The sequence below is a fragment of the Musca domestica genome, unplaced genomic scaffold (assembly GCF_030504385.1).
Source record: "Musca domestica strain aabys unplaced genomic scaffold, Musca_domestica.polishedcontigs.V.1.1 164, whole genome shotgun sequence".
Classification (NCBI taxonomy): domain Eukaryota; kingdom Metazoa; phylum Arthropoda; class Insecta; order Diptera; family Muscidae; genus Musca; species Musca domestica.
Window position 1 is genome coordinate 306,928 of NW_026712225.1, and position 18,734 is coordinate 325,661.

At 39.4% G+C, this 18,734-nt stretch overlaps 2 protein-coding genes across 2 annotated transcripts; both read right to left on the minus strand.

Annotated features, from left to right (window-relative positions):
• Nucleotides 1-3,926: 3,926 nt before the first annotated feature.
• LOC131801525 (protein takeout-like) lies at nt 3,927-7,495 on the minus strand. Its single transcript, XM_059120284.1, has 5 exons — nt 7,328-7,495; nt 4,945-5,028; nt 4,581-4,731; nt 4,379-4,518; nt 3,927-4,317 (listed from the first exon to the last, which is right to left on the minus strand). The coding sequence occupies exons 1-5, from the start codon at nt 7,410-7,412 to the stop codon at nt 4,016-4,018; spliced, it is 762 nt and encodes a 253-aa protein (XP_058976267.1). The 5' UTR covers nt 7,413-7,495; the 3' UTR covers nt 3,927-4,015.
• Nucleotides 7,496-11,225: 3,730 nt separating this feature from the next.
• On the minus strand, nt 11,226-14,802 carry LOC131801513 (protein takeout-like). The gene is made up of 5 exons (XM_059120271.1): nt 14,627-14,802; nt 12,244-12,327; nt 11,878-12,028; nt 11,678-11,817; nt 11,226-11,616 (listed from the first exon to the last, which is right to left on the minus strand). Exons 1-5 carry the CDS (start codon nt 14,709-14,711, stop codon nt 11,315-11,317), a joined length of 762 nt encoding a protein of 253 aa, XP_058976254.1. The 5' UTR covers nt 14,712-14,802; the 3' UTR covers nt 11,226-11,314.
• Nucleotides 14,803-18,734: the final 3,932 nt, after the last annotated feature.

Genomic DNA, 18,734 nt, shown 5'->3' on the forward strand with positions numbered 1-18,734 from the left:
ATATGAAAAAAATCTATTCAATTTGTTCTAATATGTCATATACAGGGTGACATAAAAAAATCTGCAACAAAGTTTTACGCTATAATTTATACTTTTTTTTTTTTAAATTTTACTGAATGAAAGCAAAACTGTCGGAAATAGCATCAACTTTTCGAATAAGTTTAAATTTGTTCGAATCGATCACCTTTGGCATGAATTGCGGCCTTCAAACGGACAATGAAACCGTCACACGCTGCCCAAATGTTGCTCTGCGGTATTTTGGCCCATTCCCGCCGAAACGCTTTTTTGAGGTGATCAACACTTTGGTATTTTTTAGTGCAAAACTTGCTTTCCACAATACTCCAGGCGGATTAGTATCCGAAGATTTCAAGGGATTGGTATCTGGAGATTTTGGTGCCCATTGTGCGCTGGAAATGAAACGAGGAATCTCCTGTTGTAACCATTCTTGGGTGGGCGTGCTGAGTACGATGGTGCTGAGTCCTGTTGATATGTCCAAGGTCTGCCGCCTAAATATTTGCGTGTCCAAGACTTTAATACACCCTCCAGAATATTTTCGCGATAATATTCGGCATTTATTCTGATGACACTGTCGATTATTACGAGCGGAGAGCGACCATCGGCTGTTAAGGCGGCCCGCACCATCACCATGATGATGGCCGGCGCTTGAGTTCTGGTGGCCAACCGAAGTTGCACATTTTCAGCTGACCTCTTTGGCAAGTAAACACGATCATTTTGTTTGTTTACAAACTGCTGGACAACGAATGTTTTCTCATCGGAGAAAACCAAATTCGGCAGATCACCGCTTTCGGCCAAGCGAAACAACTCTTTAGCTCTTTTCAGTCTATTTTGTTTCTGTTGCGGTGTAAGTTCTTACACTTTTTGGAAGTTCAATGGCAATTTTTCAATATTTGCCGAATGGAACATTGCGATATGTGCAGCTCACAAGCCATTTCTCGGCCACTGAGACGCGGGTTTCGATCAAGTCGTTTCATTACTTTTCGAATGCTCTGACGATAGCCACTTGTGGTTTTCCAGCCAAATATAAAGAAAATACACTATCACGAATAACTTTTTTCTAGAAAATTTTCACCACAACGCTTTTGTACGCTTGTAAACAATATAATGAGCTTTCACTGGAGTATTTTTACAGCTGCTGGACGAGTGGCTTAGAAATGACAGCAGTCTGAAGTTGGTTGCAGTTTTTTTCATCTCACTCAGTATTTGTAATTTAAGAAAACAGTAGACTAGTGTTAGGGATTTAAGATACGTAATGATATTGATTAAATAAACTGGTTATTCGGTTGGCCACAACACAGATTATGCCAAAATAAATACCCTTATACTAGGGACCTGGTTTACATCTGATGCTGGTTTACTGAAGTCCCAAAGTGAGGAAAGCAATGCCAACTATGTATGGCATGCACGCACCAAATTTTTTCTCATTACCTTTCATGTAAACTTCCACTTAGATGAAAGGTCCGAAATCTTTGAAATTTATACTTAAAAACTGAGATTAATTCTAGGTTTGTCCTGCCGCGAAGATAGGAAAATTTTGAGGTCCGTATTGGGCCTCCTTTTATTTCCAACACTGGCAAGTATATTTTTTATCCTACACCCGATATTCGGTTACATATCTAATCCAGTTAATCCCACAAATTACCTTAGTGCTTATTGTGATAATTAGTCGTTAAAAACTAGAAGTCTTCGTTATTATAAATATAATTTGCCACTTGTAGTTAATACTCTTGTTTTTTTTTTGTTACTTAACACGAATAATTACAATAATTATAAAACAAAGTGTGCTACCGTAGCTAATAAAAAAAAACAAACGTAAATTATTTATTGCCGTAATGATACTATAATTCTAGGGCAGAAATTGCACATTTACGCATCTCACCTTAACAAAGTTTCGTTATTCATAGACCTATTCTCAGATCTTATGTAAGTCGGAATAGGTAGATAAGATTAGAAAATATTTGTAGATATTATATTTGGAGGGGACACATTTCAGAATATAATATCTATAATTGGGCTTCCGTAAGAACGATGTTAACTGTACAAAATACCTTCAAAAAGATCTCAGAGGAAGACCTTTCAGAGATCTTCTTTATATGGACAAACTGTTTGTTTTTTGGAGACAGATAGAGCTGTAATCTATAAATATTTCTAGTAAAGATAACTAAGTAAAATCAGACCCTTTTGAACCTCGGAACAAGCTACACAATTTTTATTTTCTTTAGTTTATTAATTGCACCCTTGAGACTAAATTAGGAGTCAATCTTTTCAGGGGGAGATTTCATAGACAAGACAAGATGGTGGGGGGAGCTTTCATACTTCTCCAAAGACGAGTTGAAGCAGTGTCCATAATAAAACTGGAGCGAAGTCTACATAGACGAGTTGAAGGAGTATCCATAATTGAGCTGGAGCACAGTCTCCATAGACAAGCTGGAGGGCATTCTCCATAGACGAGCTGGAGCACAGTCTCCATAGACGAGCTGGAGCGCAGTCTCCATAGACGAGCTGGAGCGCAGTCTCCATAGACGAGCTGGAGCGCAGTCTCCATAGACGAGCTGGAGCGCAGTCTCCATAGACGAGCTGGAGCGCAGTCTCCATAGACGAGCTGGAGCGCAGTCTCCATAGACGAGCTGGAGCGCAGTCTTCATAGACGAGCTAGAGCGTAGTCTTCATAGAAGATCTAGACCGCACTCTTCATAGACGAGCTAGAGCGCAGTCTTCATAAACGAGCTGAAGTGAAGTCTGCGTAGTCTTCATAGAAGAGCTAGACCGCACTCTTCATAGACAAGCTAGAGCGCAGTCTTCATAGACAAGCTAGAGCGCAGTCTTCATAGACAAGCTAGAGCGCAGTCTTCATAGACAAGCTGGAGTGAAGTCTCCATAGTTGAGCTGGAGCGAAGTCTCCATTGACATAGCGAGTTGGAAAGGGAGTCTTCATAGATGAGGAACATACTCTCCGCAGGCAGAGTTTCCATTGTTGGAGTCTACGCAGGCGAGTTGAAGGTGGGGTCCTCATAGACGTGTTAAAGGCGGAATTTCCATAGACGAGTTGTGAAGCCTCCATAGACGGGAAGTCTCGTACCTCCTGAGGGACTTCATTTCATCGGTCTTCTACGAATGAAACCTTTAGAAGATCTTCATTAGAAAGATGATTCTCATGAGGACTCAAAAATTGAGAGAAGTCCTCTTTAGGTACCAGCTGTCCAAGGTCTTCCTCAATTGGAGACTCATTTAAACTTTTCTCGCTATAGATGAAGGGTTCAATAGAAGGGCTTTGAAGGCTTTCATTCTATCGATGAACTTTTAAAGTTCCATTGTCTTTACAGTTTAGAGGTCTTCTGTCCATAGAAGACCGGTTAAAGGTTTTCTGTCAATAGAACCTATTTTGAAGAAAGCATTTTACTCTTTTCTTCCTATAGAACACCTCTTGAAGTTCTTCTGTTTATAGAAGGCCTTTGGAAGATTTTCTGTCAATAGAATACCCTTTGAAGGTCTTCTATTTGCAGGAGACCTGTTGAAGGGTCTATTGAAGGCCCTCTTTTTATAAAAGGCTTTTGGAGGCGTTCTGTTTTTCCAAGAATCTTTAAAGGCATTCTATAGAGGACCTATGGAGTCCTTCAGTTTTCCAGGACCCTTTGAGGACTTCCGTCTATAGAAACCCTTTTGGAGGTCCCTTTTGTGTAAGGGCCATTTTGATAGTCTTCATTCTGTAGAATATCTTTTGAAGGCCTTATTTAAAGGGCTTTCAATATGTATTTTTCGGTTAGAACACATTCAACAGGTTCTTGATAGAAAGAAGATCTTCAGCCGGGTTTCTGTAGATAGAAAAGTTGTAACAGGTGTAGAATATTTTAAACCTTATGCCTTGTTCTCGAAAAGCCTAGACGTATTTAATGCATCCTGTAGCATGATTCATCTTTTAAAAATTGTCGGAAATAAAAATTTATTATACCACATATTCTTTTCAATATATTCTACGTACAATTTTCTATAAACAAATTTATTCTAAAAACAATTTCTCATAGGGATGTTTATCAAAAACACCCTGAATAACATTGCGGGCAATCGGAGCCAAGCCCTTTGTCAATGCGGTATGGATTTCGGGATAGGTTTCCTTCCAACTGTCAGTTAAGAATTTATTCATATTATCGCTGAGAAACTTATCGTTGAATAGATTCTCAAAATTGAAAATGACATTCTTTGGTTCCAAATCAACGGTGAATTTATCCAATTTCATGTGGGTAGCACCACCATCCTTTACATTTGGTGTGCCCATCCAACTGATAGTTATTTTGGGTTCGACTGGAAGACAAAACAAGGATTAGGAAATAATTACATATGTATTGGAAAAATCGTTACCTACCCAGTGTTACATTGCTTTTACCCGAACCGTGTATGGGAAGTACCAACACCTTGCCGGATATCTTATAGTCTCCCACTAAGGCCAGTTTATCAGTTTTGAATATAACTTCATGTTTTGTTGCCAAATCTTTGCCGAAGCCTCTGAAAGTAAAAAAAAAATCAAACGAAGTTATCAGAAAACCAAAAAAAATAATTATACGCACTTCGTTTTTAACAATGTTGCCGTTTTAAGTCCAATCCCCACGTTGTTGGTAAATAACAAATCAATGTTGACTGGACTATCACTACCCTGTTTGATGTGGAACTTTTTGACAGGTATGGGATCCATGGCACTTAAATTCAGGCTGTCATCACCTGGGAGTACAAAAAAAAAAAAAAAAATAGAAAATGGTTATGGAAAAATCAATACCTCCTAAGGACTTATTATGCTAGGAGTTCAGGTAAAGATCAGGATAATAATTTAGTTTGAGGAAAGTGGTTAAGGTAATTTGAAGCCGAATTTGTTTGGAGTATATATTGATCTTAATACTCCTCGTTTTGAGAACCTTATTATTTAGTAAAACATACCACCATATTTCTCCCTTGCAATAAGTCCAATAACTTTTCCAATACATTGTTCATCGCCATATTTGCAGGGCTTTGGATCATCCGCTGAAACAGTTAGAAAATAGAAATTTATTAAGTGAAAATTTTTAAATATAAATATTAAGTATTAATTAGGGTTAAATCCGCGTGAAAACAAATTAATAAGATTTACGGTTCATTATCTTCATATAGGAGAGCTGTGTCTCCATAGTCCTGCTGAAGGGAGTCTCCATAGACGATGTGAAAGCAAATCTTCATAGATAAGTAGAGAGGAGTCTCAATAGATGAATTATAGGAAGACTCTATAGACGTGTTGAAGGGAGTCTGTATAGACGAGCTGATGGAAGTCTCCAGAGATGAGCTAAAGAAAGTCTTCATAGACGAGCTGATTTAAAAGACAAGCTAAAGCGAGTCTTCATAAACGGTTTGAAGGAAGTTTTCATAGTCGAACTGAAGAGAGTCTACGAGACGAGCTGAAGGAAGTCTTAATAGTAATAATCCATTCTGGAAGACCTGAAGAAAGTCTCCTTTCGAGACGAGCTGAAGGGTGTCTCCACTCTAGAGGAGCCGGAGGCAGTCTGTTCAGTCTTCAGAAGCGATTTAGGCAGTCTCCTCTACTTGAAGGATGTCTTGTGCCTACACGAGCTGAGGGGACTCTCCTTTCGAGACGGGCTGAAGAGAGATTCCACTCTAGACGAGCTGAAGTTAGTTTCCATTCTAGAAGACCTGAAGAGAGTATTTTTTCGAGACGAGCCGAAGTGAGATTCCACTCTAGACGAGCTGAAGGGAGTCCCCCCTCTAGAGAAGCTGAGGGCAGTCAACTTCAAGAGCGATGAAGGCAGTCCTTTCGAGACGAGCTGAAGGGTGTCTCCACTCTAGAGGACCCGGGGGCAGTCTGTTCAGTCTCTAGAAGCGATGAAGACAGTATCCTCTACCTGAAGGTGGTCTTCTCTCTAGATGAGCTTTTGAGACGAGCTGAAGGGATTCTCCTTTCGAGACGTGCTGAAGGGAGATTCCACTGTAGATGAGTCTAATTTTGAGACGAGCTGAATGGAATCTCTAGAAGAGCTGAAGGCAGCCTGTTCTTCAGAAACGATGAAGGCAGTCTCCTCTACCTGAAGAAAGTCTCCTCTTGGGATGAGCTAAATTGAGTCTCCTTTGGGGACGTATTGAAAGGAGATTCCACACTAGACGTGCTGAGGGCAGGGTCCATTCTATAAGAGCTGTTGGCAACCTGATTTTCAGGAGCGATAAAGACAGTATCCTCTACTTGAAGGGAGTCTTCTCTCTAGAGTCTCTTCTCTAGACGAGCTAAATATAGTTTTCTTTATAGGCCAGCTGAAATGGAATCTCCATAGGCGAGCCGTGGTAGCCTCCGTAAACTAGCTGAGTGGGTCTAGAATGATGAGTTTAAGGGAGTTCACCTAAAGAGTGCCGAAGACAGTTTCCTTCTTAAAAAAATAAACAAAATCTATAGCCGACTGAACGGACATATTTATGAACAACTAGAATGCAAAATTTACTGAAGTCCAGAAGCAAGTATCCTCTGCTCTTAAAAAGAGCTGAAGAGTGTTTAAAGCTGAAAAGGAGGGGTTCTATACATAAGTCTAGAAAAACGCTTTTATTGAGGACCAGAATGGTTCGAATCCTTTTAATCTTCCGATCTCGAGGGCTGGATTTTTGATGCTACTCAATAATCTATAATGAACAGATTAAGGCCGAAAATCTATTTCTGCATTTTTATGCGGATTCCTTTAAAGCTTCGTCGATGACAGACTCTTCATTATCTGTTTAAAATGAGTATAGAGATTAGATTTTAGGTACAGAAATGGTCGGGTTGGACTCACTTCTGGCCCTAAATTTGGAAAAATATTAAGACTTTCGATTAGCTTCAAAAAAGGACCTGATAATGTCTATAAATATTTCCTTTCAGGCCGTTTATAGCAATTCATTGGTCTGGCTTATAAGAATTTTCTTTCAGCTATTCCATGTCTAAAGGACTCCTTTGTAGCTGTCGATATTAACTCCTTTGAGTCCAATTAAAAGGTCTAAATTGCAGTTTAAATTTCAGCTACTCCAAGACGACTCATGGGCTTAGTTTTTACGACTCTTCATCTCATATCCTTCCAGTTTTCGGATACAAACACTATTTTTCCAGGACGCTGGATCATTATCCTTATTTTAAGATTGGTTATAATTTATATATTTTTATCGGAACTTGAAGCAAATATTTTGTATGGCACATGTCTTATTACTTTTATATCGGTTTTTGTGTGCGGATGAGTACCGTTCCAATGGGGAACCCGTTTTTCTATATCCTTTAATTTTCACAATTCCGCTTGGTTTTTTTTTTCATCTCACTTACGAAAGGCACCGTTCGCCACAGTACTCCACGCTATCACCAAGCCGAATAAAATAAAAATGTTTACAAAAAAGTTTTTAAAATACATTGTTGCTATTTTATTTTGGTTGGTGTTTGTTTTTGTTGCCTGACAATCCGCACAATTCGAAGCGTGTTACAAAACTGTTAGAAAGCCATTTATAATGGCGACATTTTATATACTTGTCTGTTTTGCAAAATTTCCACTTGACTTCGATACGGAATATATTAAAAATATTTATTGTAGCAATAGATATACCGGACCTAGTTTTACCAATGGTAAAATTCGGTTGAATATGAAAAAAATCTATTCAATTTGTTCTAATATGTCATATACAGGGTGACATAAAAAAATCTGCAACAAAGTTTTACGCTATAATTTATACTTTTTTTTTTTTAAATTTTACTGAATGAAAGCAAAACTGTCGGAAATAGCATCAACTTTTCGAATAAGTTTAAATTTGTTCGAATCGATCACCTTTGGCATGAATTGCGGCCTTCAAACGGACAATGAAACCGTCACACGCTGCCCAAATGTTGCTCTGCGGTATTTTGGCCCATTCCCGCCGAAACGCTTTTTTGAGGTGATCAACACTTTGGTATTTTTTAGTGCAAAACTTGCTTTCCACAATACTCCAGGCGGATTAGTATCCGAAGATTTCAAGGGATTGGTATCTGGAGATTTTGGTGCCCATTGTGCGCTGGAAATGAAACGAGGAATCTCCTGTTGTAACCATTCTTGGGTGGGCGTGCTGAGTACGATGGTGCTGAGTCCTGTTGATATGTCCAATGTCTGCCGCCTAAATATTTGCGTGTCCAAGACTTTAATACACCCTCCAGAATATTTTCGCGATAGTATTCGGCATTTATTCTGATGACACTGTCGATTATTACGAGCGGAGAGCGACCATCGGCTGTTAAGGCGGCCCGCACCATCACCATGATGATGGCCGGCGCTTGAGTTCTGGTGGCCAACCGAAGTTGCACATTTTCAGCTGACCTCTTTGGCAAGTAAACACGATCATTTTGTTTGTTTACAAACTGCTGGACAACGAATGTTTTCTCATCGGAGAAAACCAAATTCGGCAGATCACCGCTTTCGGCCAAGCGAAACAACTCTTTAGCTCTTTTCAGTCTATTTTCTTTCTGTTGCGGTGTAAGTTCTTACACTTTTTGGAAGTTCAATGGCAATTTTTCAATATTTGCCGAATGGAACATTGCGATATGTGCAGCTCACAAGCCATTTCTCGGCCACTGAGACGCGGGTTTCGATCAAGTCGTTTCATTACTTTTCGAATGCTCTAACGATAGCCACTTGTGGTTTTCCAGCCAAATATAAAGAAAATACACTATCACGAATAACTTTTTTCTAGAAAATTTTCACCACAACGCTTTTGTACGCTTGTAAACAATATAATGAGCTTTCACTGGAGTATTTTTACAGCTGCTGGACGAGTGGCTTAGAAATGACAGCAGTCTGAAGTTGGTTGCAGTTTTTTTCATCTCACTCAGTATTTGTAATTTAAGAAAACAGTAGACTAGTGTTAGGGATTTAAGATACGTAATGATATTGATTAAATAAACTGGTTATTCGGTTGGCCACAACACTGATTATGCCAAAATAAATACCCTTATACTAGGGACCTGGTTTACATCTGATGCTGGTTTACTGAAGTCCCAAAGTGAGGAAAGCAATGCCAACTATGTATGGCATGCACGCACCAAATTTTTTCTTATTACCTTTCATGTAAACTTCCACTTAGATGAAAGGTCCGAAATCTTTGAAATTTATACTTAAAAACTGAGATTAATTCTAGGTTTGTCCTGCCGCGAAGATAGGAAAATTTTGAGGTCCGTATTGGGGCCTCCTTTTATTTCCAACACTGGCAAGTATATTTTTTATCCTACACCCGAGATTCGGTTACAATTCTAGGGCAGAAATTGCACATTTACGCATCTCACCTTAACAAAGTTTCGTTATTCATAGACCTATTCTCAGATCTTATGTAAGTCGGAATAGGTAGATAAGATTAGAAAATATTTGTAGATATTATATTTGGAGGGGACACATTTCAGAATATAATATCTATAATTGGGCTTCCGTAAGAACGGTGTTAACTGTACAAAATACCTTCAAAAAGATCTCAGAGGAAGACCTTTCAGAGATCTTCTTTATATGGACAAACTGTTTGTTTTTTTGGAGACAGATAGAGCTGTAATCTATAAATATTTCTAGTAAAGATAACTAAGTAAAATCAGACCCTTTTAAACCTCGGAACAAGCTACACAATTTTTATTTTCTTTAGTTTATTAATTGCACCCTTGAGACTAAATTAGGAGTCAATCTTTTCAGGGGGAGATTTCATAGACAAGACAAGATGGTGGGGGGAGCTTTCATACTTCTCCAAAGACGAGTTGAAGCAGTGTCCATAATAAAACTGGAGCGAAGTCTACATAGACGAGTTGAAGGAGTATCCATAATTGAGCTGGAGCACAGTCTCCATAGACAAGCTGGAGGGCATTCTCCATAGACGAGCTGGAGCACAGTCTCCATAGACGAGCTGGAGCGCAGTCTCCATAGACGAGCTGGAGCGCAGTCTCCATAGACGAGCTGGAGCGCAGTCTCCATAGACGAGCTGGAGCGCAGTCTCCATAGACGAGCTGGAGCGCAGTCTCCATAGACGAGCTGGAGCGCAGTCTTCATAGACGAGCTAGAGCGTAGTCTTCATAGAAGAGCTAGACCGCACTCTTCATAGACAAGCTAGAGCGCAGTCTTCATAGACAAGCTAGAGCGCAGTCTTCATAGACAAGCTAGAGCGCAGTCTTCATAGACAAGCTGGAGTGAAGTCTCCATAGTTGAGCTGGAGCGAAGTCTCCATTGACATAGCGAGTTGGAAAGGGAGTCTTCATAGATGAGGAACATACTCTCCGCAGGCAGAGTTTCCATTGTTGGAGTCTACGCAGGCGAGTTGAAGGTGGGGTCCTCATAGACGTGTTAAAGGCGGAATTTCCATAGACGAGTTGTGAAGCCTCCATAGACGGGAAGTCTCGTACCTTCTGAGGGACTTCATTTCATCGGTCTTCTACGAATGAAACCTTTAGAAGATCTTCATTAGAAAGATGATTCTCATGAGGACTCAAAAATTGAGAGAAGTCCTCTTTAGGTACCAGCTGTCCAAGGTCTTCCTCAATTGGAGACTCATTTAAACTTTTCTCGCTATAGATGAAGGGTTCAATAGAAGGGCTTTGAAGGCTTTCATTCTATCGATGAACTTTTAAAGTTCCATTGTCTTTACAGTTTAGAGGTCTTCTGTCCATAGAAGACCGGTTAAAGGTTTTCTGTCAATAGAACCTATTTTGAAGAAAGCATTTTACTCTTTTCTTCCTATAGAACACCTCTTGAAGTTCTTCTGTTTATAGAAGGCCTTTGGAAGATTTTCTGTCAATAGAATACCCTTTGAAGGTCTTCTATTTGCAGGAGACCTGTTGAAGGGTCTATTGAAGGCCCTCTTTTTATAAAAGGCTTTTGGAGGCGTTCTGTTTTTCCAAGAATCTTTAAAGGCATTCTATAGAGGACCTATGGAGTCCTTCAGTTTTCCAGGACCCTTTGAGGACTTCCGTCTATAGAAACCCTTTTGGAGGTCCCTTTTGTGTAAGGGCCATTTTGATAGTCTTCATTCTGTAGAATATCTTTTGAAGGCCTTATTTAAAGAGCTTTCAATATGTATTTTTCGGTTAGAACACATTCAACAGGTTCTTGATAGAAAGAAGATCTTCAGCCGGGTTTCTGTAGATAGAAAAGTTGTAACAGGTGTAGAATATTTTAAACCTTATGCCTTGTTCTCGAAAAGCCTAGACGTATTTAATGCATCCTGTAGCATGATTCATCTTTTAAAAATTGTCGGAAATAAAAATTTATTATACCACATATTCTTTTCAATATATTCTACGTACAATTTTCTATAAACAAATTTATTCTAAAAACAATTTCTCATAGGGATGTTTATCAAAAACACCCTGAATAACATTGCGGGCAATCGGAGCCAAGCCCTTTGTCAATGCGGTATGGATTTCGGGATAGGTTTCCTTCCAACTGTCAGTTAAGAATTTATTCATATTATCGCTGAGAAACTTATCGTTGAATAGATTCTCAAAATTGAAAATGACATTCTTTGGTTCCAAATCAACGGTGAATTTATCCAATTTCATGTGGGTAGCACCACCATCCTTTACATTTGGTGTGCCCATCCAACTGATAGTTATTTTGGGTTCGACTGGAAGAAAAAACAAGGATTAGGAAATAATTACATATGTATTGGAAAAATCGTTACCTACCCAGTGTTACATTGCTTTTACCCGAACCGTGTATGGGAAGTACCAACACCTTGCCGGATATCTTATAGTCTCCCACTAAGGCCAGTTTATCAGTTTTGAATATAACTTCATGTTTTGTTGCCAAATCTTTGCCGAAGCCTCTGAAAGTAAAAAAAAATCAAACGAAGTTATCAGAAAACCAAAAAAATAATTATACGCACTTCGTTTTTAAAAATGTTGCCGTTTTAAGTCCAATCCCCACGTTGTTGGTAAATAACAAATCAATGTTGACTGGACTATCACTACCCTGTTTGATGTGCAACTTTTTGACAGGTATGGGATCCATGGCACTTAAATTCAGGCTGTCATCACCTGGGAGTACAAAAAAAAAAAAAAAAAAATAGAAAATGGTTATGGAAAAATCAATACCTCCTAAGGACTTATTATGCTAGGAGTTCAGGTAAAGATCAGGATAATAATTTAGTTTGAGGAAAGTGGTTAAGGTAATTTGAAGCCGAATTTGTTTGGAGTATATATTGATCTTAATACTCCTCATTTTGAGAACCTTATTATTTAGTAAAACATACCACCATATTTCTCCCTTGCAATAAGTCCAATAACTTTTCCAATACATTGTTCATCGCCATATTTGCAGGGCTTTGGATCATCCGCTGAAACAGTTAGAAAATAGAAATTTATTAAGTGAAAATTTTTAAATATAAATATTAAGTATTAATTAGGGTTAAATCCGCGTGAAAACAAATTAATAAGATTTACGGTTCATTATCTTCATATAGGAGAGCTGTGTCTCCATAGTCCTGCTGAAGGGAGTCTCCATAGACGATGTGAAAGCAAATCTTCATAGATAAGTAGAGAGGAGTCTCAATAGATGAATTATAGGAAGACTCTATAGACGTGTTGAAGGGAGTCTGTATAGACGAGCTGATGGAAGTCTCCAGAGATGAGCTAAAGAAAGTCTTCATAGACGAGCTGATTTAAAAGACAAGCTAAAGCGAGTCTTCATAAACGGTTTGAAGGAAGTTTTCATAGTCGAACTGAAGAGAGTCTACGAGACGAGCTGAAGGAAGTCTTAATAGTAATAATCCATTCTGGAAGACCTGAAGAAAGTCTCCTTTCGAGACGAGCTGAAGGGTGTCTCCACTCTAGAGGAGCCGGAGGCAGTCTGTTCAGTCTTCAGAAGCGATTTAGGCAGTCTCCTCTACTTGAAGGATGTCTTGTGCCTACACGAGCTGAGGGGACTCTCCTTTCGAGACGGGCTGAAGAGAGATTCCACTCTAGACGAGCTGAAGTTAGTTTCCATTCTAGAAGACCTGAAGAGAGTATTTTTTCGAGACGAGCCGAAGTGAGATTCCACTCTAGACGAGCTGAAGGGAGTCCCCCCTCTAGAGAAGCTGAGGGCAGTCAACTTCAAGAGCGATGAAGGCAGTCCTTTCGAGACGAGCTGAAGGGTGTCTCCACTCTAGAGGACCCGGGGGCAGTCTGTTCAGTCTCTAGAAGCGATGAAGACAGTATCCTCTACCTGAAGGTGGTCTTCTCTCTAGATGAGCTTTTGAGACGAGCTGAAGGGATTCTCCTTTCGAGACGTGCTGAAGGGAGATTCCACTGTAGATGAGTCTAATTTTGAGACGAGCTGAATGGAATCTCTAGAAGAGCTGAAGGCAGCCTGTTCTTCAGAAACGATGAAGGCAGTCTCCTCTACCTGAAGAAAGTCTCCTCTTGGGATGAGCTAAATTGAGTCTCCTTTGGGGACGTATTGAAAGGAGATTCCACACTAGACGTGCTGAGGGCAGGGTCCATTCTATAAGAGCTGTTGGCAACCTGATTTTCAGGAGCGATAAAGGCAGTATCCTCTACTTGAAGGGAGTCTTCTCTCTAGAGTCTCTTCTCTAGACGAGCTAAATATAGTTTTCTTTATAGGCCAGCTGAAATGGAATCTCCATAGGCGAGCCGTGGTAGCCTCCGTAAACTAGCTGAGTGGGTCTAGAATGATGAGCTTAAGGGAGTTCACCTAAAGAGTGCCGAAGACAGTTTCCTTCTTAAAAAAATAAACAAAATCTATAGCCGACTGAACGGACATATTTATGAACAACTAGAATGCAAAATTTACTGAAGTCCAGAAGCAAGTATCCTCTGCTCTTAAAAAGAGCTGAAGAGTGTTTAAAGCTGAAAAGGAGGGGTTCTATACATAAGTCTAGAAAAACGCTTTTATTGAGGACCAGAATGGTTCGAATCCTTTTAATCTTCCGATCTCGAGGGCTGGATTTTTGATGCTACTCAATAATCTATAATGAACAGATTAAGGCCGAAAATCTATTTCTGCATTTTTATGCGGATTCCTTTAAAGCTTCGTCGATGACAGACTCTTCATTATCTGTTTAAAATGAGTATAGAGATTAGATTTTAGGTACAGAAATGGTCGGGTTGGACTCACTTCTGGCCCTAAATTTGGAAAAATATTAAGACTTTCGATTAGCTTCAAAAAAGGACCTGATAATGTCTATAAATATTTCCTTTCAGGCCGTTTATAGCAATTCATTGGTCTGGCTTATAAGAATTTTCTTTCAGCTATTCCATGTCTAAAGGACTCCTTTGTAGCTGTCGATATTAACTCCTTTGAGTCCAATTAAAAGGTCTAAATTGCAGTTTAAATTTCAGCTACTCCAAGACGACTCATGGGCTTAGTTTTTACGACTCTTCATCTCATATCCTTCCAGTTTTCGGATACAAACACTATTTTTCCAGGACGCTGGATCATTATCCTTATTTTAAGATTGGTTATAATTTATATATTTTTATCGGAACTTGAAGCAAATATTTTGTATGGCACATGTCTTATTACTTTTATATCGGTTTTTGTGTGCGGATGAGTACCGTTCCAATGGGGAACCCGTTTTTCTATATCCTTTAATTTTCACAATTCCGCTTGGTTTTTTTTTTCATCTCACTTACGAAAGGCACCGTTCGCCACAGTACTCCACGCTATCACCAAGCCGAATAAAATAAAAATGTTTACAAAAAAGTTTTTAAAATACATTGTTGCTATTTTATTTTGGTTGGTGTTTGTTTTTGTTGCCTGACAATCCGCACAATTCGAAGCGTGTTACAAAACTGTTAGAAAGCCATTTATAATGGCGACATTTTATATACTTGTCTGTTTTGCAAAATTTCCACTTGACTTCGATACGGAATATATTAAAAATATTTATTGTAGCAATAGATATACCGGACCTAGTTTTACCAATGGTAAAATTCGGTTGAATATGAAAAAAATCTATTCAATTTGTTCTAATATGTCATATACAGGGTGACATAAAAAAATCTGCAACAAAGTTTTACGCTATAATTTATACTTTTTTTTTTTTAAATTTTACTGAATGAAAGCAAAACTGTCGGAAATAGCATCAACTTTTCGAATAAGTTTAAATTTGTTCGAATCGATCACCTTTGGCATGAATTGCGGCCTTCAAACGGACAATGAAACCGTCACACGCTGCCCAAATGTTGCTCTGCGGTATTTTGGCCCATTCCCGCCGAAACGCTTTTTTGAGGTGATCAACACTTTGGTATTTTTTAGTGCAAAACTTGCTTTCCACAATACTCCAGGCGGATTAGTATCCGAAGATTTCAAGGGATTGGTATCTGGAGATTTTGGTGCCCATTGTGCGCTGGAAATGAAACGAGGAATCTCCTGTTGTAACCATTCTTGGGTGGGCGTGCTGAGTACGATGGTGCTGAGTCCTGTTGATATGTCCAAGGTCTGCCGCCTAAATATTTGCGTGTCCAAGACTTTAATACACCCTCCAGAATATTTTCGCGATAATATTCGGCATTTATTCTGATGACACTGTCGATTATTACGAGCGGAGAGCGACCATCGGCTGTTAAGGCGGCCCGCACCATCACCATGATGATGGCCGGCGCTTGAGTTCTGGTGGCCAACCGAAGTTGCACATTTTCAGCTGACCTCTTTGGCAAGTAAACACGATCATTTTGTTTGTTTACAAACTGCTGGACAACGAATGTTTTCTCATCGGAGAAAACCAAATTCGGCAGATCACCGCTTTCGGCCAAGCGAAACAACTCTTTAGCTCTTTTCAGTCTATTTTGTTTCTGTTGCGGTGTAAGTTCTTACACTTTTTGGAAGTTCAATGGCAATTTTTCAATATTTGCCGAATGGAACATTGCGATATGTGCAGCTCACAAGCCATTTCTCGGCCACTGAGACGCGGGTTTCGATCAAGTCGTTTCATTACTTTTCGAATGCTCTGACGATAGCCACTTGTGGTTTTCCAGCCAAATATAAAGAAAATACACTATCACGAATAACTTTTTTCTAGAAAATTTTCACCACAACGCTTTTGTACGCTTGTAAACAATATAATGAGCTTTCACTGGAGTATTTTTACAGCTGCTGGACGAGTGGCTTAGAAATGACAGCAGTCTGAAGTTGGTTGCAGTTTTTTTCATCTCACTCAGTATTTGTAATTTAAGAAAACAGTAGACTAGTGTTAGGGATTTAAGATACGTAATGATATTGATTAAATAAACTGGTTATTCGGTTGGCCACAACACAGATTATGCCAAAATAAATACCCTTATACTAGGGACCTGGTTTACATCTGATGCTGGTTTACTGAAGTCCCAAAGTGAGGAAAGCAATGCCAACTATGTATGGCATGCACGCACCAAATTTTTTCTCATTACCTTTCATGTAAACTTCCACTTAGATGAAAGGTCCGAAATCTTTGAAATTTATACTTAAAAACTGAGATTAATTCTAGGTTTGTCCTGCCGCGAAGATAGGAAAATTTTGAGGTCCGTATTGGGCCTCCTTTTATTTCCAACACTGGCAAGTATATTTTTTATCCTACACCCGATATTCGGTTACATATCTAATCCAGTTAATCCCACAAATTACCTTAGTGCTTATTGTGATAATTAGTCGTTAAAAACTAGAAGTCTTCGTTATTATAAATATAATTTGCCACTTGTAGTTAATACTCTTGTTTTTTTTTTGTTACTTAACACGAATAATTACAATAATTATAAAACAAAGTGTGCTACCGTAGCTAATAAAAAAAAACAAACGTAAATTATTTATTGCCGTAATGATACTATAATTCTAGGGCAGAAATTGCACATTTACGCATCTCACCTTAACAAAGTTTCGTTATTCATAGACCTATTCTCAGATCTTATGTAAGTCGGAATAGGTAGATAAGATTAGAAAATATTTGTAGATATTATATTTGGAGGGGACACATTTCAGAATATAATATCTATAATTGGGCTTCCGTAAGAACGGTGTTAACTGTACAAAATACCTTCAAAAAGATCTCAGAGGAAGACCTTTCAGAGATCTTCTTTATATGGACAAACTGTTTGTTTTTTTGGAGACAGATAGAGCTGTAATCTATAAATATTTCTAGTAAAGATAACTAAGTAAAATCAGACCCTTTTGAACCTCGGAACAAGCTACACAATTTTTATTTTCTTTAGTTTATTAATTGCACCCTTGAGACTAAATTAGGAGTCAATCTTTTCAGGGGGAGATTTCATAGACAAGACAAGATGGTGGGGGGAGCTTTCATACTTCTCCAAAGACGAGTTGAAGCAGTGTCCATAATAAAACTGGAGCGAAGTCTACATAGACGAGTTGAAGGAGTATCCATAATTGAGCTGGAGCACAGTCTCCATAGACAAGCTGGAGGGCATTCTCCATAGACGAGCTGGAGCACAGTCTCCATAGACGAGCTGGAGCGCAGTCTCCATAGACGAGCTGGAGCGCAGTCTCCATAGACGAGCTGGAGCGCAGTCTCCATAGACGAGCTGGAGCGCAGTCTCCATAGACGAGCTGGAGCGCAGTCTCCATAGACGAGCTGGAGCGCAGTCTCCATAGACGAGCTGGAGCGCAGTCTCCATAGACGAGCTGGAGCGCAGTCTTCATAGACGAGCTAGAGCGTAGTCTTCATAGAAGATCTAGACCGCACTCTTCATAGACGAGCTAGAGCGCAGTCTTCATAAACGAGCTGAAGTGAAGTCTGCGTAGTCTTCATAGAAGAGCTAGACCGCACTCTTCATAGACAAGCTAGAGCGCAGTCTTCATAGACAAGCTAGAGCGCAGTCTTCATAGACAAGCTAGAGCGCAGTCTTCATAGACAAGCTAGAGCGCAGTCTTCATAGACAAGCTGGAGTGAAGTCTCCATAGTTGAGCTGGAGCGAAGTCTCCATTGACATAGCGAGTTGGAAAGGGAGTCTTCATAGATGAGGAACATACTCTCCGCAGGCAGAGTTTCCAATGTTGGAGTCTACGCAGGCGAGTTGAAGGTGGGGTCCTCATAGACGTGTTAAAGGCGGAATTTCCATAGACGAGTTGTGAAGCCTCCATAGACGGGAAGTCTCGTACCTTCTGAGGGACTTCATTTCATCGGTCTTCTACGAATGAAACCTTTAGAAGATCTTCATTAGAAAGATGATTCTCATGAGGACTCAAAAATTGAGAGAAGTCCTCTTTAGGTACCAGCTGTCCAAGGTCTTCCTCAATTGGAGACTCATTTAAACTTTTCTCGCTATAGATGAAGGGTTCAATAGAAGGGCTTTGAAGGCTTTCATTCTATCGATGAACTTTTAAAGTTCCATTGTCTTTACAGTTTAGAGGTCTTCTGTCCATAGAAGACCGGTTAAAGGTTTTCTGTCAATAGAACCTATTTTGAAGAAAGCATTTTACTCTTTTCTTCCTATAGAACACCTCTTGAAGTTCTTCTGTTTATAGAAGGCCTTTGGAAGATTTTCTGTCAATAGAATACCCTTTGAAGGTCTTCTATTTGCAGGAGACCTGTTGAAGGGTCTATTGAAGGCCCTCTTTTTATAAAAGGCTTTTGGAGGCGTTCTGTTTTTCCAAGAATCTTTAAAGGCATTCTATAGAGGACCTATGGAGTCCTTCAGTTTTCCAGGACCCTTTGAGGACTTCCGTCTATAGAAACCCTTTTGGAGGTCCCTTTTGTGTAAGGGCCATTTTGATAGTCTTCATTCTGTAGAATATCTTTTGAAGGCCTTA

Excerpts from the sequence above, each read along its gene's own strand:
- LOC131801525 (XM_059120284.1), bottom strand. The coding sequence starts at position 7,412 with ATGTATTTTAAAAACTTTTTTGTAAACATTTTTATTTTATTCGGCTTG. Across the intron at positions 5,029-7,327 it reads TGTGGCGAACGGTGCCTTTC|CGGATGATCCAAAGCCCTGC; the intron begins GTAAGTGAGATG and ends TAACTGTTTCAG. Across the intron at positions 4,519-4,580 it reads GCAACATTGTTAAAAACGAA|AGGCTTCGGCAAAGATTTGG; the intron begins GTGCGTATAATT and ends TTTTACTTTCAG.
- LOC131801513 (XM_059120271.1), bottom strand. The coding sequence starts at position 14,711 with ATGTATTTTAAAAACTTTTTTGTAAACATTTTTATTTTATTCGGCTTG. Across the intron at positions 12,328-14,626 it reads TGTGGCGAACGGTGCCTTTC|CGGATGATCCAAAGCCCTGC; the intron begins GTAAGTGAGATG and ends TAACTGTTTCAG. Across the intron at positions 11,617-11,677 it reads TAAAAGCAATGTAACACTGG|TCGAACCCAAAATAACTATC; the intron begins GTAGGTAACGAT and ends TTTTTCTTCCAG.